Here is a 27017-nt window from a genome sequence, read left to right as displayed (position 1 = left end):
TTTCTAGGGGTATTTAAATACCAGCATTACCATACTGAGGAAGGCAACTGCACCGGAAACATGACTGCAATTTGCATCCGATCCTAAAGTTCACAGGGCAGAGTCCTCCTCCATGCAAATCCTTTTTCAGTATATAAGAAGTGAACCCCAGAATTCTTGGAATGGGACTACATCCACGAGAAGTTCTCTGATCACTGTTACACATTCAGGCATTCTTTCTGCAAGATATTGATCTCAAGTTCTGAACACTGAGCATATCCAATGTGGACCACTTATAAAGTAACCAACCATTTGGGGGCCAAGTTGTCATCGCTTACAGCAGTGGTTTCCAACCAGTGTGCTATGGCACCCTGGGGTGCCTTATATGATGGTTGGGGTGCCATGGGAAACACTGGCCTCTTTCCTTCCCTCCCTCCTCTGATGTCCTCTCGTGTCTCTGGCTCCCAAAGGCTTGTGTGGCTGTTCGTTGCAGCAGCCCTGGCTACAAGCTCACCAGGCAAATGGTGGCTCTGGAGCTGGCCAGGGGATGCTTTCTAGGCCCAAGTGGGGCAGTGTGAGGAGGCATCTCTCTTTGGGGGGAGACCAGGGGCAGTGGCTGCCCGGATGACTCCCAAGGAGAGGGGAGAGGAGAGGAGGCTGAGAGAACACTCCGCAAGGGAAAGTATTCAAAAATCAGTGAGGGACTGCCGTCTCTGTAGGCAAGGGTTGACATAACTGGGCTCCTGAGCTCCACTGGGGTGCTGTGGAAAGAATGAAGTTGGTCAAGGGAGCCACGGACCCAAAAAGGTTGAAAACCTCTGTTTTAGGGCTTCCACAGGCTGATGGAATAGGTCATGGATGTGGATTCCATGGCCTTCTGGATGTTGTTGAATTAAAACTCCCGTCATTTCTGATCATTGGCCATACTAGCTGGGCTCATAGGAGCAGGAGTATAAAAACATCTGAAGGGCTAGGGGTTCCCTATCCCAGGAATGGATACTTAATAATGCCAAAGCAATGTAGGGAGAGAATGGAAGCCTAAGAAGCTGAAGGATGACAAGTCTTCTTAAGGCTCCATTTCTGAACATGGCAGTCTTCCATCCAGATGTCCATAGGAAGCTTTCTTCATCCAATGGAGTGGACTCTGGTCCAGAAAAGCTTAACCCATAATAAATCTGTTACTTCTTTTAAGGTGCCACAAGACTCTGTGTTGCTACAACAGACAAATGTGCATACTCCTCTAGAAATTGTTTCAATGACATCAGTTCCAAACACCCTTTAAAAAAAAAAATCCAATCACTTTAGTAACTGCTTATGGTCTAACAATCAAATGACACAGAAGTGACTCATAATATCCAGTAACAACAGATGACCTATTGCAGCAGACTGAAAATTTTTAATGCAAGTTTAACTTGCCTGACATGTTAAAGACTACACAAAGCCTTGCACTGGTCTTTGCAAACCACTTACTCGGGAGTAGACCCATAGCACCCAGAGGATTCTACTCTGGAGACAATACAGATGGTGCATAATATCAAGCTTTTAATATTATTTTATGCCAATCGCATATAACTGTGAAAAGTTATCCTAGCTCAAGACCACAAGCTACCAATTTTAGGCCTGGTCCAACATTTGACTCAAAACTAGATTAAAAGATGAACAAATAAAAAGAACATTTCTGATTGGCCCCAAAGCATTAATTCATGCATAACTAATTAAAAGGACAAGTGGCTAAATATTTCAGTGTGAACACAGGGAGAGGAAGCAATATGTTGATAGAATCAGAAATCTCCATTAAATGTCATATTGAGGAAAACAGGATGCTCAAGACCACAAGCTACCAATTTTAGGCCTGGTCCAACATTTGACTCAAAACTAGATTAAAAGATGAACAAATAAAAAGAACATTTCTGATTGGCCCCAAAGCATTAATTCATGCATAACTAATTAAAAGGACAAGTGGCTAAATATTTCAGTGTGAACACAGGGAGAGGAAGCAATATGTTGATAGAATCAGAAATCTCCATTAAATGTCATATTGAGGAAAACAGGATGCTAATCCTAGATCCGGTTTTATTTTCCAACTTGCTGATGTCACCAAGAAGCTATTTTATTGTTGGACTGAATTTATGGAGGTAATTAATTCAGAACATGTGTGCTTCGCTGTTCGCATTTTTTAAAAAAAAGAAAGAAAAGAAACTGATTTGCCCCAGTTTAATTTTCTGCCTTTCCAAGCAAAATTTTATACACATTCTCTGTCAGTCTCCTCATGTGAAACAGACCAAGTATGATAAGATAAACATTAATGTTGGCTATCGCAGACTTCCCCGCCCAGTTCGCCACGGCTCTGCAAGTCATCCATCGCCTCCAGCCCCTTGTTGTCCCAAGACGGATTCATCATACTTCAGAACATGCTCCTCCACTCCCTGAGAATCCAAAAACAGTATGTGAGCAATAGATCCCACAGCAAATTCGTTGATTTCCCTCCAATGGTGAGCAGGTGTTCCCTGCCCTATTTCATTTCCTCCCTAAGTCAATCACACCCTAAAGGAAACTCTGGTGTCCCAAGGTGGTTGTTTCCTGACTGAGTCCTTCACCCATGCAGCTCATGAAACACTTGCAGGTGGTTCTGGCTGGACACGTTGTTCAGCACATCCAATCCTATCACCTGTGGAATGTTTCAGCGTAGGCGCCCAGTGGACAGGGGCTGGCGTGGGACCAAGGAGGACGGCGCAATCCACACTGCTGATTTCTATGCAAACCAGAGTGGGAAACATTATCATTTGCGTTAATATACAATAGCCCGCCAGAACAAACCACACAAAGGCTAAAGGGTAAAGCACAAACGCAGGCAGTTGGCTCAGGCCTTACTCCTGTTTAGAGTAGACCCACTGAAATCAGTGGGATGCAAGCTAGCCATTGGTTTCAGTGGGTCTGCTCATTTCATACCCAAGTATAGATACATTGTAAGAACAAACAAAATAAAAACAAATGTCGCCTAAACAATGCTCTCAAAAACAACAATTCCACCACAGATTCCATACATTAATATGTAGATGGGATGGTTTGTTTGTTGTTTAAAAAAGATAGAGGCAAAAGCTGCAATGGTAGCTAAATCTTAAAGATGGTAGCTTAAATCTTAAAGATAGTAATAAACCAAAGTGAAGAAGGTTTTTAAAGTTTCACTATGTGGAGAAAAATAGGTCTGAAAGTGCTTATGGTTCAAATTAAAAAGGAAGATTTTATTTTCATATGCTTGGAACAGAGGAGGAAGATTACAAAGATCTATAAATGCAAAATATTTTTAAAAAACAAAATGCTTGTGAAATAAAAGTGGCAAGACAGCGTATGAAAAAGATTGCAGTGAATTTAGTATAAAATCAGGAAGCACAAAACCAAACCATGGTTGATTTTTATTTTTTTAACGATAGAAAACATTTATGCAAAACCCTGCTGCGGCTCAGCTCAAACTAAAAATATACTGAGGAGTAAGGCCTGAGAAAACTAAGCTGAAAGAAAACTCAAGAGAGAGGAAGTGGAGATGTACATGGAGTTGTCAACGTGAAGTTAGTATGAAAGAAAGACACAAAAAAAGCTGCTGTGGAGATTGTAACTCCACATATTTATCTTTTCCACAATGTCCCCAAAATATTATTTCATCTAACACTTCAGTTCAGTCACCCAAAATTCTCTTTAACTATTTTACTGGGGAACTACCAGCACAGGGTAAGATCCTGACTTCAATCACCAAAAATGTTTCTATGAAACTATTTAAATTGCAGAGATGTCAAAGCTGCAATATTAAATAAATATTATTACTTAGATGGGGTGGCAAAACTCTTTTTACCTCTGTGTGTCACGGCTCACAGCTGCAAAGCCTACAATTGCAAAGACTGAAAAGTACAAAGGCCATTAAGACTTTAAAAAAAAAATATTGTTGGACTCTTTACATTTTTGGTTCCTTAGAATATTACGGGAAGTGCAGGCACACACACACACACACACACACACACACACACAAAACCACCTTTAACCAACTACAGGGGGGGATTACCTCACTTTTACTAAAGCTAATTGAATAACCTTTTTTTAATTATACACGTTCGTATCTTAAAACAGAACCCACCTCCCCCCCCCAAAAAAAATTACAGTTATAAGAAACTTGATTTTTAAAATCTAAACCAATAAATTACTTAGAATATCACATGAGCTAACCGAATAGAACCTTATTCTGTAAAACCCCTTTATTTCACAGTTGAGCTGCTTGTATATCTCCATCGCTGTTTGTGTGGTGTGCTTTTATTCTTTTCCCCAATATTTTTTTCCACCAGATTAATGGGATTTTCTTCCTCACTCTGCCCATAACAGCAGGATATACAGTAGTTTACAAAAAAAGAGAGAAAAGTTGCCTAAAAGTTTCCCCTTATAGTGCAGCAGCCTGAATAATGTCTCCCCATGTTAAACAATTAATTTGGTGTGCTTTTATTAATCCTAAGCAAGGGCCTGGCAGGCTAGGCCTTTCTTCTTTTGTCACTCTCTCAACGATTCCTTTCAAGCACGATTATCTTTATTTCTATATCTTAATTTCTTTTAACCACCCAATCCACAACTGGCCAATTTCACAAGCAAGCTGAAATACAAGAACTCCTAAATGCTTGCAGATTTCACTCAATGGGATTTCAGGGCTATCAGTCTTTAATTAAACCAGGGCCACATTAAAATCTACTCATAAATTCATATTTATGGTCTTTTTCATTTTACTCTATTCACATCTTTACAACTTAATATTTAGGAAGCATAATGGGGTGTACAACCAGCCAAAGTAAGGCAGTTTTAAAGCAACCCTGATTTAAGTGCTGACAGTTAAGCATGTGCTAAAATCTTTCCCATTCCAAATCAACAGAAATAAATTAACGCTAACCGAATTGTTTCCGGTTTAAAACTTATTACATAATGCAAATAAATAAATGTACACTCCATTGAATAATGTACATATTCTAGCACATTCATGTAACAGAATTATTATTCATCCCACCCCTCTTGTGCACTACCCTTATAAAGTTTCTACTTAAGTATAACAAAGGAAATAGTTTAGGTCTCCTTTTCAGTGAAGCATTTTCTACCCTGCAATGTCCTGGTCTCTGTTTCAAGCACAGAAGCTGGAAATTATAAATTTCAGCTATAAGCAATCTATGAAAACATCTCATGAAAATTAAGTCTGCACTTATAAAAGGTTATGATATAACAATGATACTTGGAGCCAAAAAGATGCTTAGGATCAGCGCATGTGCCTCAGAAATTAATAATAATAATAATAATAATAATAATAATAATAATAATAATGCTTCTTGAACACCAACACCCTAATTTTAACACATTTACAAAATCTACAATCCTAACCCTACTTACCCAGAAATAAACTCCACTGAATTCAATAGCACTTACTTCCAAGTAGACATGGCTAGGACTGTGCTTTAAAAAGTGGTAAATTTTACTTTACTTCAGTGGTAAATCAACTCTAGACCAGCATTACTGTGAATGCAACTACACTAGAGTATAAAGTTTTAGTGAAATAGTGTGGTCTAAATTCTCAAATGACAGAAAAGGAGAAGCAAGACTGCAGTCCCTTACCTAGTTTTCCTGGGAGTAAGCCCCATTAATTACACCAGGACATACTGTGGACTAAATATATATAGCATTGTACCGTGTTTTAGAGTTTTTTAATTGAACGGACCAAGTACTGTACTCTGGAATTTTAGAACTTTCTATTAAAATGATTTTGTTACCTATTTGTTCAACTCTCTCTCTCCCCCCCCCCTCTCTCCCCCCACTCTGATACACTTGCGGCTCATCTCGGATCTTCATTATAAACAGAAAAAAGCTAAACAAAATCAAAGGACGGGCTGTTATATAAATACACCGTCAGGCTGAGGAACCTAAGGAGTGCCTAGCTGGCGAACAGGAGTCTGAACTTTTTTGAAACTTTGCTTGCCTTGCCTCTTACATTTGCTAACAGCTCTGCAGTGACCCTCGCTGGTGATCGAGTCCAGACTGCTGACAGAAAAATGAAGGAGAAACACCTGTATCTGAACTGCTAAACCTTTCATCCAAGGCCGATCACACCAAACAAGAATGGTTATGCAATTTTCCATGAAGTAAAGTTTCAGGGTCGGAAGCAAGCATGCAAGACAGAAGCAATACTCTTCCCACACTGTATTATCCTGGGAGAGCATTTGAAATTTTTTTTAAATTCCCAACATTTATGTCAAATACAAGTGCAAAGATAACATTCAGTTTTGCCAGTCGTAGGGTTTTTTTTGTTTTGTTCAAATGGCAGCCTACTTTTTGCATGTGTTTTTAATTTCCCTTTTTGCGTGTGTAGAAAAGGAAGCTTCCTATCATTAAAAACTGATCAGTTTCTGAAGTTGCATACTTGAAAAGTTGAAACAGTCACCCTCGATTCTCTCATGATCTTTTCTCCCTGAATAGAAACACACTGCAATCGACCTGAAACAAAGTTATCGTCAGAATCTTACGTTTTGGTTTCTTTAATATTTAACATATGTTCCAAACTTTAAAAAAATGTCATTCTGCAGGATTGTAAAATTAAGTCAATGAATCAGTCTTAGGTTGGAAAATATTAAACACCAAATGACCAAAAAAAATATGTAGATCATTAAAATGTATCAGTGAGGTCTTGCAATCAGAATAAAGACTCTATACAGCATTTTAGTTCTACAACCATGGAGTTTTACAAATGCCACGATGCACGTTATAGAGCATTCTGGTTTACTTGTTTTGACTACATAAGCAGGGGTTAAAACAGAGCAGCTCTGAATGAAAGGCAGCTGCATGAAAACCAGCCCTTTAAACCTCATCTTTATTTCCCCTTTCAATTCCACTTTAAGATTCTGATAATTTGTTTTTATTTTAAAGCAATTGCTGCTCTCTCACACACAGACACACACACACTTGGAATCCCTGTTCTTAAAAGCGAGGTAGCTAAACTCTAAACACACTAGGGATTGTGTAAGTCAGGTTTTGTCATGTCACCACACCTAACTTCTCCTTGAGTCATCGTAAGCCCATTTTATTCTGGAGAATTTAATGGCTGGGGTTAAACTGGCGTCAGCGGGTTTTGGTGGGCGAGTGAGTAGATGGCGCTTCAGTTAGAATTTTAATCATGCTGAGCACTCATGGATATTTGGCCTGTTATTTATGTGATTCTTTTTTTCTCTTTTAGCTTTATCTTCTCTGGTTTTTTTTAAATTATATTTTACCCAGCTCCAAGCCTGAAGCATCTTGCGAGATAGAAGTGTGAGGCAAGCAATGTACTGGAAAAATCCCTTGTGAAAAGTCCCCTTGGAATGAATGGACACTGATCTGAACACTAACAAGCATGTAAAATCATTAATGCACACTCGTGTTGCTCCCATTCACTTTCATGAGGCTTGTGCAGAAAAACTTCCAAGAGGACTGTGTCTTAAAGAAATATATTGCATTTATTGAAAACTGTTTCATTCTAAAATAAAGTTAGTGTTCTGTTAAAATCCCTTTGCCATGACAATTTGGTTTGTTTCATTTTTTAAAAATATATATTATTGGAACATATAAAAAACAGAACTTCAAAGACGAATTCTGAACTTAACTTAACTTATTAAGGCTCCCTTTAAACCAGGGAATGATGTCTTCCATCACCCTCTGGGTTTAGATGTGGAGAAGTTAGATAGGCAGACCAGTATTTCTATGAGTGATCTACTTGAAAATGCCGCAGCTGCTGACATCACTAAAAACTACATTCTTATTTATAAACACCAAGATAATGTTTATGGGAAAAAGTTGTAGTTTAACCACTGAACAAATGTTCTGATACGGCAAGAAGAAATGACGAAGGCATTTAAGGAAAAACTCAACACACTGTAAACAGAGAGTCTGAAATAGTTCTAGCTGTTTACCAAAATGGAGCCTATTGGTAACCATGAACAGATGTACAATCTTGGTGTCTTTGGGGTAGTTGTGTTCATAAGAAATTCTTTATGTGAGATTTGAGAGGTTAAAAGAAGTTTCCTGTCTGCACAGTCAAAATATTATTGAAGCAATTCAGGTTGTCAGTAAAAGCTTAAACAAATTTGCTGATAATCCTGTTAATGACCTAGGTCAAGTGTTAACTGTTGTGGGTTATAAAATAGTTAAATTAAGGCTGCTGGTACCCTAGGGCAAATAGTATCATTACAGAAATGGATTAGAAAAAAAACTATTAAATTGCAGAATTATATCACTCCGTAGGTTCTCGATTCTACAAGAATAGTTCCAGAAGAAGTTCAACAAGAAAGTGGAGTCTTTGTTAAAAATTAAAATTAAAATCTCCACCTCAAACAGATAAAGTGGTGCCTTATGAAAATTCTAAGAGCACACTTTCAGGCTGAGATTTCAGGGCATATTAAAAAAATCTATTTAAATCTCAGCATGGAGCAAAATCCATTCATTATTCAGATGCTAATTCCTCCTGACATTTTCCTGTTACTGAATAGATGGCTCACGCTTTACAACTCTTCTATTAAATATATATATATATATATATATATATATATATATATATATATATTATATTATATTTTTATATCCAACTGAGATTTCTTAAAGGTGTGCATCACTCCAGAAACACACACATACAACTCTATAACCAACTCTAGGGTTTATTTTTTGAAGAAATTTGCTTAGAAAAAAATTACCTGTTTCATCACCTTTCTACTTAATTGGCATTTCAGTGAGGACATATCAAGTGCCTGGGACCCGTTGCATACAGTAAGTCCGAGTGAGCACAAAGCTATAGATGCAACCTACATTAGCCCTTTTATGCTGGATATAAAATGGCAAATAACTTCTTTCTGTGTATAATATTGAAGCATTTAAAATGGGCCAAAAAAATAAATAATTGAAAGTATTACTTTAAAAGTCTAAACGCAAGCCAAAAAAACATACCAAAATCCCTGCTGCTATAGAAATGTCTTTGTTATTTTCTATGAGGTGAAATAGGCTTCTCAATTCATAGTATGTTTTATCCAGCACATTAAAAGAAAACAAAAGAAAACTTTTCTCTGTGCTATATAAGCTGGGAGTAAAACGTATCAGAAACTCCAAACAGAGTCTCTTTGGACTGCTTCTGACAATTTAGACAACTTCATTGAATACATTTCATTTTCCCCCCTGAAGATTCTGCAATGTGGTTTCAGTGGGTGAAGGGATATGATGGGTTAACTTAGTCATTAACAGGGCAATCCTGTACAGTGCTCAAAAGTAAGCTTCACTATGTTCAATGGCATTTACTCCCAAGAAAGTGGGCACAGGAATGCAACTTCAATGTGGTTTTTAAACCACCCCTTTCAAGTGTGACAGATGTATACACTCTGAAATGAACACTTTCTGAAACACTGAATTCTTAAATGAAACAATATTTCAGACTTACAGAAGTAGGCTTTAAAAGTTCGTTCTTTAAAAGCAATTTTGTTTTTAGAAATGCTCGGGGAAACTTTGTACGTTCAAACAGCAACACAATTCATTATTATTTCTTCTTCCAGTTTTTCCTTTCCAGTTCAAGTTTCTGTTACAAAGTTACAATTACAATAAAATTGTTGATCAATCGAAAACGATGTTACTTCAAAGTTGGTTAGCTGAAGCCAGTAAGTGATTTACAATAAAAATTAAAGATTATAAGCAACTATTTGGGTCCGACTTGTGATGAGCAGGGTGTGTGAGCCTGATTATAATACAGCAATAAGTTTGTAGGATTTTAAAAAAATAAAAATAAATAAAATAAGCACCACTTTGGGTGAAGTGTTTAAACAGCATCTTCTACAGACAGCATAGGCTTCCAAATAAATGTATAGAAGTTAACACACAACATTGTAAGACATGAGCATTCAAATAACAGCTCTTGGTGCCTCAGCTGCACTGTCTTAATACACAGTGTACTTTGCCAGCCAATGCGCTAGCAGCTTCACTGCTCTATTGACTGCATAACAACAGGACTGTGCACATTATCAATGAGTTCAACTGCTGAGAGCTGCACACCACTCCAAACTGGCCTCCATTGATACTCATGCTTTATTAGCCAAAAAAGGAGTATAACAACAAGATTAATACCACCGCTTTCTTATCAGTAACACATGTTCTACTAATTATTCTGCTATTCTATGATGTACCAACTATTAAAAAAAAAACCCCAAGCCAGTAATGAATATGCATTTGTGAAGGAGGTGATTTATTTTTTATTTAGAACAGGCTATATTGAACCATTTCGTTTCTTTGATGTAAAAATCAGCTACATCTTCTAAATCTATTTCCCATAGCCAGTAAAAAAACGAAACTCAGTATGACTGCTTCCCCCTTTCCAAATCCAAAAATACCAGCAGTATTATTTGTTCAGTGAATTAAATATTCTTGCTTGCTAAACAAAATGATTGAAAATTGCTCAGTAAATAGAATCAACCAGGCAGGTGCAAGATTGAACACAATTATTTCATACTAGAAGTTATTCCCCTCCTTTGGACTTTTTAATTTTAAATAGAAGTAAATATGCTTGAAGACTTTTGAAGCAAAGGTTGACTGTTCACAGTGGTCTGACTTTACTGGGTGTGCCTTTTAAAGAAACACCTTCAATTGTTCCAAGAGGGGTGAAAACCCAATCAGCACTATTCCCCCCCTCCCAAATGTGAAGTATTTGATTGTCTTGGTTTCTGACTCAACAACTTAGTCATTAATAGATTTAATTTATGCAGAAATAGTTGTACATGGTGCTACTTATGAAACACGGGTGACTTTCAGGAGTGCTAGAAATTTATTATAACTAAAGTTTGTGATGCAAACAAATGCAATTAACCCATGGCTTTAAAATGGAGGTATGTTTTAATAACAAATATTTATTTTAAGGAAGTGGGCCACCATCAATTCCCGCCCCCACAATTGTGTGCCACAATAAGGTATGTTAATGAGCCCCTAAAACTGCAAATCCTAGGGACACTTTTGCCTTGGAGTAAGTCCCATTAAACTCAAGGGAGCTTACTTCCAAGTAGACACAACACAAGATCGCACTGTTTAACTTGCTTCCATCAGTTGATACACATGGAACCATCAAGGCAGCTACTGAATCAAATAAGAAGCCAAGGCAAATTCAACACGGCTTCACAAACGTTGTCCTTTATAGATCTATTGTACATTTCCAGATGCACTTCTTTTCTTTCTCTTTTGTCTTAGCCACAAAACAGTTAGAACAATGCAAAAAAAAGCATCCCCTCCCCACAAGGTGTGAAGGCAGGCAAGCGCAAGGGACTTCCCCGTCCGACTTTTCCTGGCATCCCTTTTATGCTAATAATCCGGCTCACACGCCCTGCTCATCATAAGCCGGACCCAAAGTAGGACCATCGCCACTTTGTGACAGACAATCAAGCCGCCAGTCTCCTGACAGCTGCCGCTAGATGCAAGGATCCTGCCTCCACCTGCAGTCTCACCCTAGCGCCAGGTCACTGTCACTCCCGGGGAGGTGGGTGTCACCATCTCACACACCCCAACCACCGTCCGCCAGCGACAGCCCCTTCTAACTTTGCCTCGCCAATGCGCGTCCGTCGTGGCCAGCAGTGCGCCCTGGCATCCTTATCCAGAGAGGGGCTTCCAATATATTGGGGGGTCCTATCCCCCAAAAGGCTGTGGAAAATAAATAAATAAATGCCGAAGGTGAACCTGCTGCCCTGGGAGAAACGACCAGGAGAGCTATGGACCAGGTTTCCAGCCGCGGGATCCAGGGAAGTTCAGGCACTCCCCGCCGGCTCCCCTCGAGGATGCGCCCTGCCCGGCTTACCTTCGTTGGTGGGATGGAGGCTCAGATCCGCCCAGCAGCGGAGAGCAGATCCGAGGAGCAGCAGCAGGAGGAGGAGGAGGGCGCCGTGACAATCCATGTTGCTGGTGCAGAGGGCAGCGCGAGCTGCATATCTCCCTGAAGCATGCCACTGATGTGAGCGCTCCGATCGCAGGAGAAGTTACCATGCTCCGCTCGCAGGCTGATGTCAAGTTTGACACTGGAGATAAGGAGGAGTCTGCCGAGCTGGCCCGGGCGGACGAAGCCTCGCCGGGAGGCCCGACGGGTCCTAGCGCACGCCTTGCGCGCGCGCACGCACAAAGAAGAAAAAAAGAGCACGAGGGAGGGAGTCACGGAAAGGGTCTTTTCTGCGCGGATCGAGGAAGGGACCGAGGAGGAGGAGGAGGTGGAGGTGGAGATGGAGAGGAGGAGGAGGAGCAATCTCCAGAAGAAAGTAGGTGGCGTGCAACAGCCCAAGGCAGCTCGGCTCAGAGGCACGCCGGATCTGCCGGTAGATTTGCAAGTTAGCGAGAGCAACGACGAAACGTCTTTCCTCAGTTCAGTGGGGCTGCGGGAATGAAAGAGAAGGGCGCCAAACGCACCGGGCTCGGTTCTGGTCTATTGGAATCCCTGGGCTCGGGATATGCTCAGAGGCACCCTTGTTCTTTCATGCTAACACTGTGCCTTTTTGCGCCTGGTTCTTATTTGGGTTCTCTGGTTTTTTGGTGTGTTTTTGGGGGGGGCCGGGGTTGCAAAAAAGGAAGAAGTAGATCCAAGAATTCTGGAGTCTGCCCAGCCTTGCTTGCTCGCTCGCATTTATTTATTTTCCATTTTAAGCGCGCTTAAGGCGTTCTCTTTCCTTAGCAGGGGAAAGCGAGCGGCTCTTTTGATCAAGCCATCAAAAAGTAGAGCCCCCCCCCCCGCCTTCCCTCCGATCCCGCGGCAGAAGCTTGAAAGAAGCGGAGGGAGGGAGCAACCCCTCATAAGCCAGGACACCCTCCCACCTCCGAGGCCCTGGAGCCTCCTTCTCTGATTTGGGGGTGGGGATGTGCAAAGAACAGAAGGCAGAGGGTCCTCCATCTCCCCTAGATGTGAAAAGGACGCGGGACACCCGCAGCCTCTCCGGCTCTCTATATGGGGTGTGGCCCCCGGCAAGAGAAGCAAGCTGGCCCGCGTCCTCGCTCACCTGCGCTCAGCCGAGCGGAGGACAGGTGGGACGCCCAGGATGGGAGGCGCCTGCAGCAACCCCGCTCCCACCAGGGCTGCTCCCTCGGAAGGTCTGTTTCCTTCCTCTGTGGCACCGCTTCCCCTTCCCAAGAGAAAGTGGGAGAGGCGAAGGAACAGGTAGAGACTCAAAGATGCTAAGCCGCTGAAGGGTCCGAGCGCCAGCAATACCGTTACGAACTGCCAGCCCGGGTGGGGTGGGCTGCTTGGGTCCACTCCCACCCTAGAGGGAAAGCCTAGGGAGCAGCGAGGGCGAGGAGGCTGTGTAGGGGCGGGGCGGGAGCGATCGGCGTACATTCCGCGCAGTCGTAAGGAGCTGTCCTCGATTTCTTTCCAGGCTCCCCAGCGTAGCGAGTGGGGAGCTGCTGCTACTCTCCACCCACCCGCGCCCATAAGTGGCAATGCTCAGAGAAGGAGGTGTTTGAAGGAGCAGTTCGCAGATTAGCGGCGGGGGGGGGGGGCGCGAGGATCTTGCTATGTTTATTCCTGTTTGGACAATAGCGTGTTGAAGAAACCAAAAGCGTTTGGTTTCTAGCCGAAGGTGTCGTTTGGCACAGTCCCAGGCCCCAGCAAACTGTTCGCAACAATCCTAGATTTTATTTATATATTTGGTTGCGCGGGTGCGTTGTTTTCGCTCCAGCTGCACGTGGTAGCAAAAGCTGTCGCGGTGCAAAATCCAGGCGTTTCATCCGCTTGGGGAAGGGGCAGCATCAAAGCATCAGTGAAAGTCGATAATCGATCAGGCATGGCTTATTTACTCACAAGCAGTCGTTCGCCCCCCCCCCCCAATGCCAGTCAGCCACCCTCCTGCGGGGATCCTCCCCTCTCCCCCTGCTTCTTTCTTAGCGCTCGTGGCATCAGACACTCCCTGCCGTTTCCCTTTCTGCGTGACTAGACGTTAGCCCACACAGCTGCTTCGCCCCACCTCCCCCTTGTGATGTTGTAGGAAGGATGCTGGTTTCCGAATCGGACGCAGTAAAAAAACTATTCGCGAGGCTTTTAGTTACGGAGGCTGCACTCTAGGTTTGTAGGATCTCTTCTGGAAATCGGGTGTCTACGTGCGGTAGGGTGGGCGTCAGCTCAAGCTCCGGGAAGGGGCAAACTTCAGGCTCGAGGCTTACGTGCAATGTTTGACCCACCAGACGACAATGGAAGAGAGTGCCTCTGAGCATAGGGAGAGTCCAGATCCCTCCTTGGACCCTCAATAAGGGTGTGGATTTGGTTTTTCAGCTGCTGCGACCCCCCCCCCCTCCAAAAAAAGAAACCCCCACATGGATTGTGTCCTGCTAAAGGGAGAAAAATAATCGTCAAAATTACTTCACTATAGATTGAAATTATGGAGTGGTGGTGTAGGTTTTTTGGGGGGAATGTGTCACAGTTTAATTGTTTTATTTATTTATTAAATTTGTATACCACCCTTCATCTGAATATCTCAGGGCGGTTCATAGCATAAAACACTTCGTTTTACTATCAAACTACCCAAAGCACCATGATGGCACAATTTAGGTGGAGGCAAAGAAGCAGTGGTTTGTCATGTAATTAGAGTCCCCCCTCTCCTAATCCTGACTGTAGGCTGTAATGTAGATTAAGCTCATGGGTGGAGGGGGTTTGTCAGTGGAGTTAAGACCACAGCCTTGTGTTCAGTGATTAGGAAGTTATGTTGAATTAAGTGGGATTTACTCTGGAGGAAACACGTGGGGCATAGGATGGGGCTGCAGGTGGTCATGCTGACTTCTTCATTCCATACAAAATATGCAAGCTGATATTCTACTGTGCCATCTGCAAAGCTTATAAAAACTCCAGTGGAGTGATCGGCCGCAGTGGGGAAAATCCAGAGTTTAGCATCACTAGACCACCCCCCCCCCCTGAAACTTGTGATGTGCTTGTATGTTCTTCCTCACCCCATGGCCAATGGCAGTGAAGCCAGAGCCATTTGCCTTGGGGGAATCAGCAGCGGTGGGGAGCATTAATCCCCCAACTGTGGGCCTGTGCCAGACTCAAGCAAAGGGAACTAACTCAAACTGAGACAGCTGCTTTTTCCAGAAAAACAAGACATCAAGAGATCCAGTCATAGATTTCCTGCAGATCATTTTAGTCTTGTACACATCCCACATGACTGCACATCAGGGTTGGGTAAATTGTGGCCTCTAGATGTTGCTAGACTCCAGCTTCCCATGTCAGAACCAATATGGTGTCACGACTGGAGGTTTAGGCTAGGACAGGGTTTACCAAACTTGGGTCTCCAGCTGTTTCTGGACTACAGTTCCCATCATCCCTGACCACTGCTCCTGCTAGTTAAACTTCCTGTTGAACATCTGATGCTTTATTATTTCAGCAAGCATTTTAAGGAGCTTCCAGATGACCTTTGAATTGAGCATTCGTCCTGATCTGCTTGCAGGCAGTTCAGACAACCTTGGCTATTTTAATAACCATTTGCTCTTATTAGTTTGGGGCTCTCCTTATCACTTTCCTTATTGCAAAAAGCCCAGTCTTTTGGGAATGCGAGTTTGTTGGGCAAGAGCACCCGAATCGCTTTTAATTGTGCAAACTGCATTTGCTAGTATGTGACCGAATCCCACCTGAAAATAACGACAGCTGCAAAGTGCCCTAAGTGAGACTTTCCTCTTGATTTCATGATTTAATCCTAAGCACTTTAAAACTGTGGTATTAAGTGGTACGTATTTTAAATATATATATTAGAAATGCAATGAAAATAAATAACTATTAAAAATATTGGAGCCCATGCTCTCCTCCTGTGCAGCTGGCACTGGAGCCTACATTCAAGGTTGTGTGAATTTGACTGGCCCTTACATAGACAATAATACCCATTCAGAGTCAGCAAATCACACAAGAAGTCCCTTCAGCAACACAGCATTCAGCCTCTCGTTGCCTCACTGTGGGGATTCATTCTGTGACGCTGGGTATAAAAATAAGGATGATAAAACAGCCTCCCGCCAAGTACCTGCCAATAAATCACAAAAGAACCATCTCTTTCTGTCTCTCCATCCCCCCCCCCCGCTGCCCCATACACACATGCGGCTTTAGCAGTTCCCGAGGGAGCCTTGCTATAAAAGATGACATAATTCACGGAAAAACCCGGGCCTCTCCCTTTAACATTGCAGGCCATTCACAATCTGATAATACTGGGTTACTGCTCTTTTCCCAGCTCGCGCTCACACAATTGCGACCAGAAGCAATGCTATCAAAACTCAAGTAACTCCTTGGCAGTGGTATTGCAGAGTTTGTCAGTCACGTTCCCTTTGCCACAGAGAGGCAATTGTAGCCCTTTATGCTTCGGGAATTTGTCAATTTGGAAGCTTAAGATAATAATTCACATCCCGGGAAGTTCTTATGGTCCCTCCGAGATGCCCTATATGCAAACGAGGCTCGCATATTCAGCCCTCATCTTCCTTGCTCGCTTGGCCGTGATTCCGTTGGCACCAGGCGCTTGTTATGTAGAGCTGATCGCCCTCTCATACTTTCCACTCGGAAAGCATGTTTTTAATAGAATTCATTAAAGGGCTATGTCTTAAATCCTCTGCTCCATTTATCTAGTCGTATAGGCCTCAAATGAAGTCATTCTGAGGGCTGCTGCAGGGAAGATAAATGCCAGGCCTGCTGGGATACATTAGGGCTCTTCTACACGTCTGCCAGCTTGAAGGAAGTGAGAAAGGGAAATAATAAGGGATCAAACTTCTTTCGTTGGGCAGCACTGTGCAGGCACATTGCCGACCTCTTAGCCCATCAGGGCTGGCTGTAGATTTGGAGCAGCCAAGAATGTGGACATCCCTCACTGACTGTACTCTGAAATCTTCATAGGCCTGAATAAAGGCAGGGCAATTGGTGACCCTCCAAATGATGAGGAACTACTACTCTCAATATCCCTGCCCTTTGGGTGCACTGGCTTAGACTGATGGGAGCTGGAATCCAGGCACACCTGGGCGGTCACAGCCTCTGCCATCCCTGGTCTGAATCAAAATATGAATGTCACTGAACACAACCTGACTGAAGTTATTAGTGACCAGCAGAGGCCTTCTCGGCAGTGGCGCCAGCCCTGTGGAACATCCTCCCCTCAGATGTCAAGAAAATAAACAACTATCTAACTTTTAGAAGACATCTGAAGGCAGCCCTGCTTAGGGAAGTTTTAATGTTTAATGTTTGATGTGGGAAGCCCAGCTTATATAATAGATTTAAATAATAGATTTATTATTATTATTATTATTATTATTATTATTATTATTATTATTATTATCTTTATACTCTTCATTGGCAAGCACTGTGTACATGTGTGAGTGTGGGAGAGAAACCTACAGATAGCCATAGAGCTTACCTATGTGGACAGAATTGGTGGCAGGGTGAAGGGTGAAACAATTTTCAGTTTTATAGGCAACTGATGAGGTGGAAGGGGATCCATTTCATAGCCACCAGATACACTTCGCACTAAAAATACATTTCACCACACACATGCGGGGGGGGGGGGGAGTGATATTAAAAGAAACTATTCCCACTGGTATCTGCCCCCACCTTTTGCTACTCTATGTAGGGGGTAAGAGAGCCGAAAATAATATCAATATATTTCACATCTGGCAACTAATGCACCTCTTTGATTTCAGATAGTACATGAGGACTAAGCCTCCTAGAGCACAAGATACATCAGGAGGCTTGGCTTGGTCAGAATCAAGTATAGACTTCCAGAGTTAACACTAAATACATTATTTCTGGCAAGTGAGCCACCATAGCTGCTAGAGGGACATGAAAATTTGTGTCCCGGGCTTTTTAGATTTGTCTACTCATGTACTATCTGAAACCAAAAGGACGCATTGGTTGCCAGATGTGATTCCCCCCCCCCCCAGCTCTCCTATCCCACTAATAGGATAGCTGCCTAAAATCACTGACTCAAGTCACAATGGATTCAGGTTGTGAATACTTTCCCCCCCATTACACCTGCTTAAAGTTCTTCCTATCAAGGTCGTAGTAAACTTAGCAAAAAAATAAAACAGCTACATGTGGGAGGAATGTATTTGCAGAATATAATTTTTTCCTCATTCTCTCCTTGAGTTTGACATGAGAAGCATCCAAAGCTCATGGGACTTCATAATTGGATCCAATATAAGCTGCTTAAGCAATAGTGCCTCAACTCAGATTGAATGCAAAGTAATGCTAAATTTCAAACAATTCACTACATTCACAAGCATTCAGCTTCATCATATGTGATGTTAACTTCAGATATTTTACACTCACACATACACGTGCAACATGAGCAGGATGTCATGCATGATTACATGTTTCTTATGGAAGTTGGAGTGTATAGGTGGCATACATAGCTCATCATGGACTCAAGGATTCTGAAAACAACACAGAACTAGTTTGTTTCTTATAGAACCAAAATGGAAGTTGTATGTTGTTTTGTTTTCCATTTATTGTTGGAAAAACTTTTTGCTGTGCAGTTTGCCACTTTAAATACACATCCTTTTTTCTGCCTTCATGTCAACTTATTTCAACAGCAATAGTTCAACCAACATGTCACTAACTGTACATTTGCCTACTGTAAAGATTCTCTTAAATGGTGCTGAAAGAATATCACCAGAAGGAAATATAAATGCAATGTTTCCCAAAGTGTGAGATATATCGTATTGAAAGAAGAGTTGGTAATTTTGTGGACAAGCGCAGGAAATAGGCAACTTAAGGAAAATTCATTTTTTTTCAGATAGCCAGAAATAAAAAAGAATTTGAGTTTGTGTGTGCTTTATCTCCATCATACTGTAGCATGTATAAAGGCAGTTTTGTGTGCATTATTTACTTCAATAAGAATAATTTGCTTCTACTGTAAAGGTGCCTCTGAAGAATAGGAACAGGCATTATTGGCATTCTGCATTACAGGATAATGCAATCTATCCACTCCAACTTCCATAAAACCGTTCCGGAGAAACATGTAACTATGATTTATGGTATCCTGCCAATGCTGCACTTTTATATATTTTTTAATATATCTGAGATTAAAATCCTTACTAAACGCAAACTTTATATTGCACATTTTTCTTCCCTTAAAACAGAAAGTGACACCACCTTTCTGGGAGTGCAAGATCGAAAATTCTGAACACACGGTCGGAGTGCTGCGACAACATGCTTGAATACAAAATAGGAAAGCAACTTTCTATGTGATGAAAAATATTACGGGATTATTAAAAGTAACTACAGAAGTGATCAATCATTCTGTCCCTGGGGGCTCAAAGTTGCAGTCTGATTCCAAAAAGGCCTTTTAATGTCTACAGAGCTTGATTTGCACTTTTAATTAATTGCACCACATATAGTAAGACTCTAATAGTCAAGATTTAAAATCTCTGTAAATGGCACTTTTTTCTTTCCTTTTCCTTTTTCTAATTAAAAAGCTCAGGATTCATTTTTAATTCAGAAAGGGTGCTTGCAGGGAAATGTAACTGATGGAATTCTCTCTTTAAGAAGTTCAACAGCACCTTTCTCTATGACGTCTTAGTACAATGACCTGGGTCCCATGCTCTACAGTAACTTAACTGGAGTCAAATTGCAGACTGAAATCTCCTTAAGGCAGGGACCTGTCCTTTTGCTCTCTGTAAAGCACCATGCATGTTGATAGGGCTGCGGTCATCATTACCTTATTGTCACCTTGGGACGGACTGACATGCTCAGAGTATGAGTGAGAGGATTTATTTCTACCGGATCCAGAACGCAATGAAATAGCCATATATTATTTACTTATTTGTACTTCTTAGTAAGATTTCTTACCTGCCTTTCACCACAAGGTCTCTGGGCAGGTTAGAAGTACAGAAGGACAAGTCTGTCATCTTTGTTTCTCATCTTTCCAGTCTTCGATCCAGTCTGCCACATTTCTGCAGCAGTTTGTGATTATCGTGATTATTTTTAAATCCTCGTGAAAATTCATAAGCATTTTAGTGCAAATTTCTGCTAATAAGCACATCTCTGTTTGCAGTGTTGACTAAATGCACACATTTTTGCAAACATTTTTTATATATTATTTTCATTTCCACGGGTATTTTTATGCCACCCCACCCCCAATAAATGCATATTTGCATAGGTGTTTTGAGAACTCCGCTGCAAAATTCAGAGAAGCGCAAATTTGTAAGATAGTAGAAATTTCAGTCCATCTATTTTTTCAAGAAGTGCTAAACAGGTAACTTCTCACTGAAATGCAAAGAAAACCAAATTTCTCCCCCAACCCTAATTACAAGAGCAGAACACAATCACCCAGTTACAAAAAGAGTAACACCGTTCCAACCAAGAGTGTCAGTTCACGAGTATCGTTTATATGAGTTGAGTTCCAAGCTGAGTCCATTGAGAATAGCTCGGCAATTTCTTGAACATACCATCGATCTGCTCAGCACACATTTCAATGTGCTTTTTGACCCTTTGGTTTCCAAGGGCGAGCATTAAGGAATATTTGCATCACTAGCTCCTTTTGACTATATAGCAAATGTTGAAACACAATGGCCTGAAGGGAAAGGAAGACCAGGTATGGTACCTGCTTAGGGGTAGAACTAAGGGCATCTCCACATTTCCTCTCATCCTGCTGCTTTCCCCCAGGAGAACACATGCTTTAGCATTCAATTGGAGCAAACAGCAATTCAGGTTTTCCAAGGACTTTCATTTGAACCAATTTAGAGTTTAAGAGCAGGTTTTGCCAGGGAAGGGAGTGGGGCAAGGAGAAAACCACTTGCCTAGAAAGTGCAAGCCAAGCGGAAAACTTCTGGGATCTGTGATGTCTAGGCATGGGACAAGTGGAAGTGAGAGCTGTAGTCTAAAACAGCTGGGGGGTTAGCAAAGGTTGTATTAAAACATAAGGGGAAGTGGAGAATTTTTGGGAAAAAAAGTAACTGATTTTTTTCTTGAAACAAGAAATCCACACACACTATTGTTATTACAGTATAGTATTATGCTACCAAAATGTCAGTGTACTAATACAAAACAGGAAGAGATTTTTAAAAAAGAATGTATACAATTGACTGCAGATTACTAATAACAACAAGTAGCTTTGCTTGTTGCTTCCTAGTGGAAGCACTGAGCTGTGGTTATCTCTTACTAAAAAGTTGCAGGGGCTTTGTTCTGCATGCCATTGACAGATTTTGACAGTGTTAAAGAGAATAAAACGTAAAGCCATTCTAGCATGCAGTGTTGAATAATCAATATAATCTGAGAAGGACAGGGTGCATAACTGAGTCGTAGAACACTTCTTGAGATCTTGGAGAGTTTCCTCCAGTCTTAATAGACAGCATTGGACCAGATGGACCAATGGTTTGCTTCAGTATAGGGTAACTTCATATTCACGTAAGAGAAATGATGCTGGTTTCACTGGTGAAAAAAGTATCTGGAGGTTCAAACTGAGGTCTATCTCAGTCCTGTTGCCTGATAGCCATTTCTAAAACAAGACATTGTAGGTTTAGAAGCTAGAACCTTCGTACAATGCATGTGTTCTGCAAAGAGGAGCTGAATTTCCACATGTTTGTCTTTTATTATTCCATATGGAGCAGGAGGCGCATAAATAAACAACCTCAGCATGGTGTGACCCATACTCAAAATGGCTGCTTCTCTAATTTTCAGTTCTCTGCTGGTATTTCCCAGAACTGCTCTCCATGCAATAACTGCATCTTTCTTTTCTGAATAAAATATTAGTCCTTACCTAACGAGTATCCCTGTCACTCTGCCCTTTGATGTAATAATAGTTTGTGGTACAAAACATAATGCCACTTGGTTCTGCAAAAAATTCATGAGGCAACACAAAAACTAAAAAGACCTTGTCTCTGAAAGTTTGACATCTGGTACATAGCTGCACCTAGACTTCAGTTTGAGCACATATGCCTGGCCAATAAATAGCTTCTCAAGCATTCTCTTAACATAGCTCAATTCCCAGAAGACTCACATGGATGATGTTCCGTATTTCTTTCCATAGGTCTGGTCATTTTTCAATAATGAGTCCATCATGCATATTTAACTCTTCTCTGGAGCTTCAACAAGCATGGATTTATTTTGGACCTTCCAATATTCTATTAGCCATCCTTGGGGGAAAAAGTATTTTTAAGGAATTTGTAAAATTCTGTCATTCATAATATCTCTTTGGCATTCCTTTACTCTTAGTTCTAAGATTGCTGTATAAGATATCAAAACATGAGTTTTCTTGTTCCATATTCCATATATGCCCTGCATGGAGCCCCAACAATTGCAAACTCTTTATCTAGGAATACTGATTTATAACAAATGCTGGCTAGTTTAACAAGTTTCAGAAACCATAGTTTGCAGTGGACTTGTTTTGAAAGGGAGCAGAATTTGTTTAAACCATGATCCCATGTCTAGATAACACAGCAAGCTCACATTCAAGGCAAGTGTCTAAATGTTGCCAAAGTCAACAGTTGAGAACTTGGGTAATATGGTGAGCAGGGACCAAATTTGGTGGCCCCTACTAAATATTTCTTATTTTCACAATTATTCCTTTTGGCACAGTTGCTTTATTCAAGCTCTTCTCAGTAGGTACCTGTATAAGTATCAACTTTATTACTACTACTACTACTACTACTACTACTTTGTGCCCCTTGGCATGGCACTCTGTGTGAGGAAACTTCCTGCACTGCCCTATATCTGGTGCTGCTCTCAGACATGTGGAAGGAGAGGAAGGGGAAGTGCAGAAACCAATGGTTTCTCAGGCTCATTACAGTTCAGGATTTAACACAATATGCAGATTCAGCCTCCTATGTCCTAGTGAAGAACTGGTGCATTTCATATTGCTTCTGGGTGCTTCCATTTCATTGATCAGTAATATGTACTGTTCTTGGTGCTTCTTTCACAGACTGACGAAGAAATTGTGCAGAACCAAGTCTCCCATCTTTTTATCTGGACCACTTAACCACTAAGCACAATGCATGTTATTCAAACCCTTCTTTCCACCTTTTTTGGGTTCTGTACCATTTTTTGCTTTGATCTTTTTATTTTCCATTTCTCTGCTGCCACTTGCCCCATTGGGACATTCTGTTTCCTTGTGTGTAAGCAAAATTAATTAATTAAACACATGAGCAGACGGCAGGTGGTGCTAAGCTCCTCCTCTCCAGGCCATCAGATGTTCGTGATGTGGAGCCCTCCACAAATTTGAGGGGGAATGTCTGAAGCTGGGAGCCTCTTTTACTCATTGAGGCTCATGATCGTGGGGTTCCAAACCTGCTTCAGATCCTCAGCCTTTAAACCCATGGAAGGCCCTAAATTGTGAAGAGAAGACATAATGGGGGGGGGGGGGCATGGCTCCACCTTTCCTTGTAGGTTTGCTTACATGCAAGAATACTGAAAACCTGAGTAGGACTATAGTAATGATCCTGGGAATTAAAGTATTCCATGAGTGAGCTTGGGATAAAAGAAGTTCTAGGGGACACTCAAACAGAACAAAACATTTTGCAGCAGCCATTTGGGGTTCTGTTGTAAAAGTTGCACGCTGTTACATAAAGTTTGTCCCCCCCCCCCCTTGCCCTGATTTTGGAGAGTTTGCTGCAGAAAATATTATACAGAATTTCCTTTTAAAAGCACAGTTGCCATCCCATGAGAAATATGAGTCACTCGCTAATTCAGTCCTGCTGAGCCTGATCGCTGATCTCCTTGCTCTGGTCACATACAAAGGCTGCTTGTTTTCTTTTATCTTAAAAAAGTGTCAAGAGAAGTCTGCCTTTCATATAACTTTCTAAAGGGCTGATATTTTCAAAAGCTATAGGAATTTTGTTGCAACGGCTGTCAACTTGTGCAACTTGTTTGCACTTGGGTTCCAACCCCCCCTTCCCCACAATGCAATCTTGTTTCCCAGTACCAGGTCTTAGTGGGCTATTTTAATTGCTTTTTCTTATGGGTCTCTTCATATGCCATATGGAGAGCCCACTAATATCAGACTGGGCTGTGTGTGTTCCTCTAGTCTAGAACTTTATTTCCAGCAGCGACCAACCAGATGCTATGAACACTTACAAGCAAGACATGGAGAGACCCTCCCATATTGATGAGCCCCCCCCCACTCCAGCAACTGATATTTGGAGGCACCATGTCCCTAAACATAGAGATTCAATTTAGCTCTCATGACTGAGCTAATATCTGTTGGTGAATCTATTCCTCACCAATGTATTTAAGCCCATTTTAAAAACCACCTAGGCCTCTGGTTTTCATTACATCTGTATTGCTCTGAATTCCATAAGTTAATTATTCATTTCATGAAGGTCTTTGTTTTAGCTAACCTAAATGTATTGGAAGACAATTTTATTCTTCGCTGATCTCCAGGTCTAGTTTTATGACATGGTGGGGTTTCTTTGTCTCTATTTTCTCCACCTTATGCATAATTCTGCAGTACTAGGGGCTGCACAACTATTATCAGGTTTCGGGCTCTTGGCTTCATCTTCCCCTTTCGTCGTAGATAAGCAGGACAAAGCAAAAAGAGTCTATTTAAAGAGTCTTAAATGATCACAGCAAAAGAACAAAGCATCCATTCTTGGAATAAAGGTGTTCCCAATTAAGGATTCCACCCACTTCCCCTCTAGTCACTTCCATCTTGCAACCTGATCTCTCAGCAAGCCTGCTTTTTGTGTAGCCCCCTTATCTGCTCTATGTGACCTTGGACCGATAGTCTGGACACTGTCCAGCAAGAAAGAGTCTGTTAGCTCTCTCTCTTCCAGTTCTTCTTCACTTTGCTGTTCACCCCCCAGTTCTTCCCAACTTTTGTCTTCAGAACTATGCCCCTCTGCAAACCAGTCTTCCAAATCTATACTGTTCCACTGTTCCTGGGCAGCTTCAGGATCTTGGTCAGGAGCAGGGGAAGGGGGAGGCTCCCACCATTACTCTTCAGAGTAGTACTCCTCAGCCTGGTCTCTGACAACTATTTGCATTGCTCACCAAATCCACCTATAACCCACTCCTTGTTGCCACCACCACTAACCCCCTAGGGCCAGGGGGTTGGAAAACTTTTAGGCTCCCACATTGGCCTAGATCAGCCTTTCTAAACCTGTGGGCCCCCAGATGTTGTTGAACTACAACTCCCATCACCCCTAGCTAGCAAGGCCAGAGCTCAGGGATGATGGGAGTTGTAGTCCAACAACACCTGGGGACCCACAGGTTGAGAACCGCTGGCCTAGATAATCCTCAGGGTCCCTTCCAACTCTACAATTCTATGATCTTGTAGCAACTGTTGACAAGTGCAATCTGCAAACTACAAAAAGTTAGAAAGAAGTGTGAGGGGTGATGTCCAGTGTAGGTACCTGCCTCGAGGAAGGAGGAGTGAAGAAAAGCGATTTATTGGGTCTTCACTGTGACTTGAGGATGCCACAGTTGTGGCTGAGTCCAGAACCTCTGCCCTAGGGTAGGCAATTAATTCAGAAGTAGTGGGACTCCTGACATTTAAGATGAGACAGATCAATTTGTCTCAGTTTACCGCTCAGGTGATCCAACCAGCCTTTAGGCTTCCATTGCTGGATGATGCTAAGGCCGATCCTGACCGATTCAACCCTGGATTCCAAGGAATCCTCCCATTAACGTTCAAAAAGTTTACTTTTTGGGTGATACTGGCTTGTGCTTCCCAAAAGAGTTCTAACCATTCTAAAGGAGAAAAACATCAAAAATAGCTGAGAGGCAGTGGGATGCAAGGGAAGGGAATTAGCTAAAGCTAAATAAGTCTTGTGTCAAATAAGCATGAACAGATCTTCCGAAATCGGTCTCATTTCCTCTTTGCTGGAACTCAGTCATTGGTTTGTTCCATCCTGTTTTGTGCAGATTTTTTAAAAATAATGTATAAAAAGCTTGACATTTAAATTATATGCATTTTTCTACACATTATTGTATGAAATTTTGTTTGTCAAAATATATATTTTTCAATGCTTTTCAGTGCACTTCCCCACCCCCAAAAGACTCATCCTATACACATTTAACTGTAGAGAACGTACTTCTCTGTGCACTTTTCACACACTGAAATTGCATTGGATAATACAGAAGAGTGCGCCATCCAGGTGGGAATAGCATTCCAATTCACCAGCAAGTTCAGGACCTTCAGGACTATGAAACTGGGTCAGTCTGCCTCGGTCTTGATACCAGCAGTGACCCACAGGTTTAGTGCATGCTTGAATAACAGCAGCATGGGGTAAGTGCATAGCCAAGGCACAGAACTGGAGAGAAGCATGGGCCACCAAACTGCATGAGTGGGGAAGATTGAACAAAATGGAGACTGAGAGGTGCTCAGTTATAGGAATGAGACATTCTGATGGATCTTAGGTCTGTGGCATCATTTAAGACAGGGCTGGATGGAAGGGATATTCAGTGCTGGTTAATTCAGGTCCTGAGATGTTACGGAGAAATCATTGCAAGTGCCCCTCTGCTTAGTAGGGAGTCTCTCACCAATCAAAACTCACAGCTAGGTATGACCTAGACATGCCTCATATGGGAAAATGGAGATGTTTCCTAAGAAATGCAAATTTAGGCTTAATCCCATTCCCAGGGGAAGGTGCTTGTTGGAGGCTTCCTCTGTTACTGTCCAATGTTAATGAATGCTAAATAAGGGTGTCTACTTGCATTAGATATGGTAGAGGTTCTAGGGTCTAATTAGGCTTGCACTTACACGATCCATCATATGCCTGATGCGTATTGATTAGGACAGCGAAATCCTCTAGAGCAGCTACTACGGGGAGGATATTTGGTGGGAACCACCAGGGCTTTCCCTGATGCTTAGCTTGAGCTGCCTCCAATTCTGTGCTCTGGTTGGTCAAGGGAAAGCCAAAATAATACATTATCTAAGTGTGTGTGCAGAGTTCCAGTTGAGCTTCTTGGTTAACACTATGGAACTGCCACTTGAAAAGTGGCTTCTGAAGGAATGTGCAGGCCGTGGACCATACTGGGTGTAACAGTTTTTTGGGTGTGATGTGTTAAGTACCACCCCTTTAAACCAGATACCTTCTTTGAGTTATCCTCCTAG

General features: G+C 41.8%; 1 protein-coding gene and 1 long non-coding RNA gene across 6 annotated transcripts in view; one reads left to right on the top strand and one right to left on the bottom strand.

Moving 5' to 3' along the window:
- The window catches only part of EPHA3 (EPH receptor A3), a 199867-nt gene extending 187916 nt beyond the window's left edge, over positions 1-11951 (bottom strand). For all 3 annotated transcript variants that reach the window (XM_077927226.1, XM_077927228.1, XM_028726778.2), the window contains exon 1: positions 11834-11951. In XM_077927226.1, the coding sequence (XP_077783352.1) occupies positions 11834-11930 (97 nt within the window). In that variant the 5' untranslated portion in view covers positions 11931-11951. The remainder of the gene's footprint in view (positions 1-11833) is intronic.
- A 240-nt stretch (positions 11952-12191) lies between these two features.
- LOC114595927 (uncharacterized) overlaps positions 12192-27017 on the top strand; it is a 118975-nt gene continuing 104149 nt past the window's right edge. For all 3 annotated transcript variants that reach the window (XR_013392556.1, XR_003706379.2, XR_003706380.2), the window contains exon 1: positions 12192-12284. This is a non-coding gene — a long non-coding RNA (uncharacterized LOC114595927). The remainder of the gene's footprint in view (positions 12285-27017) is intronic.

The sequence above is a fragment of the Podarcis muralis genome, chromosome 4 (assembly GCF_964188315.1).
Source record: "Podarcis muralis chromosome 4, rPodMur119.hap1.1, whole genome shotgun sequence".
In the NCBI taxonomy this organism is placed as follows: Eukaryota; Metazoa; Chordata; class Lepidosauria; order Squamata; family Lacertidae; genus Podarcis; species Podarcis muralis.
Note: the sequence above shows the minus strand (reverse complement) of the source record. Positions and strands in the feature narration are given on the sequence as shown.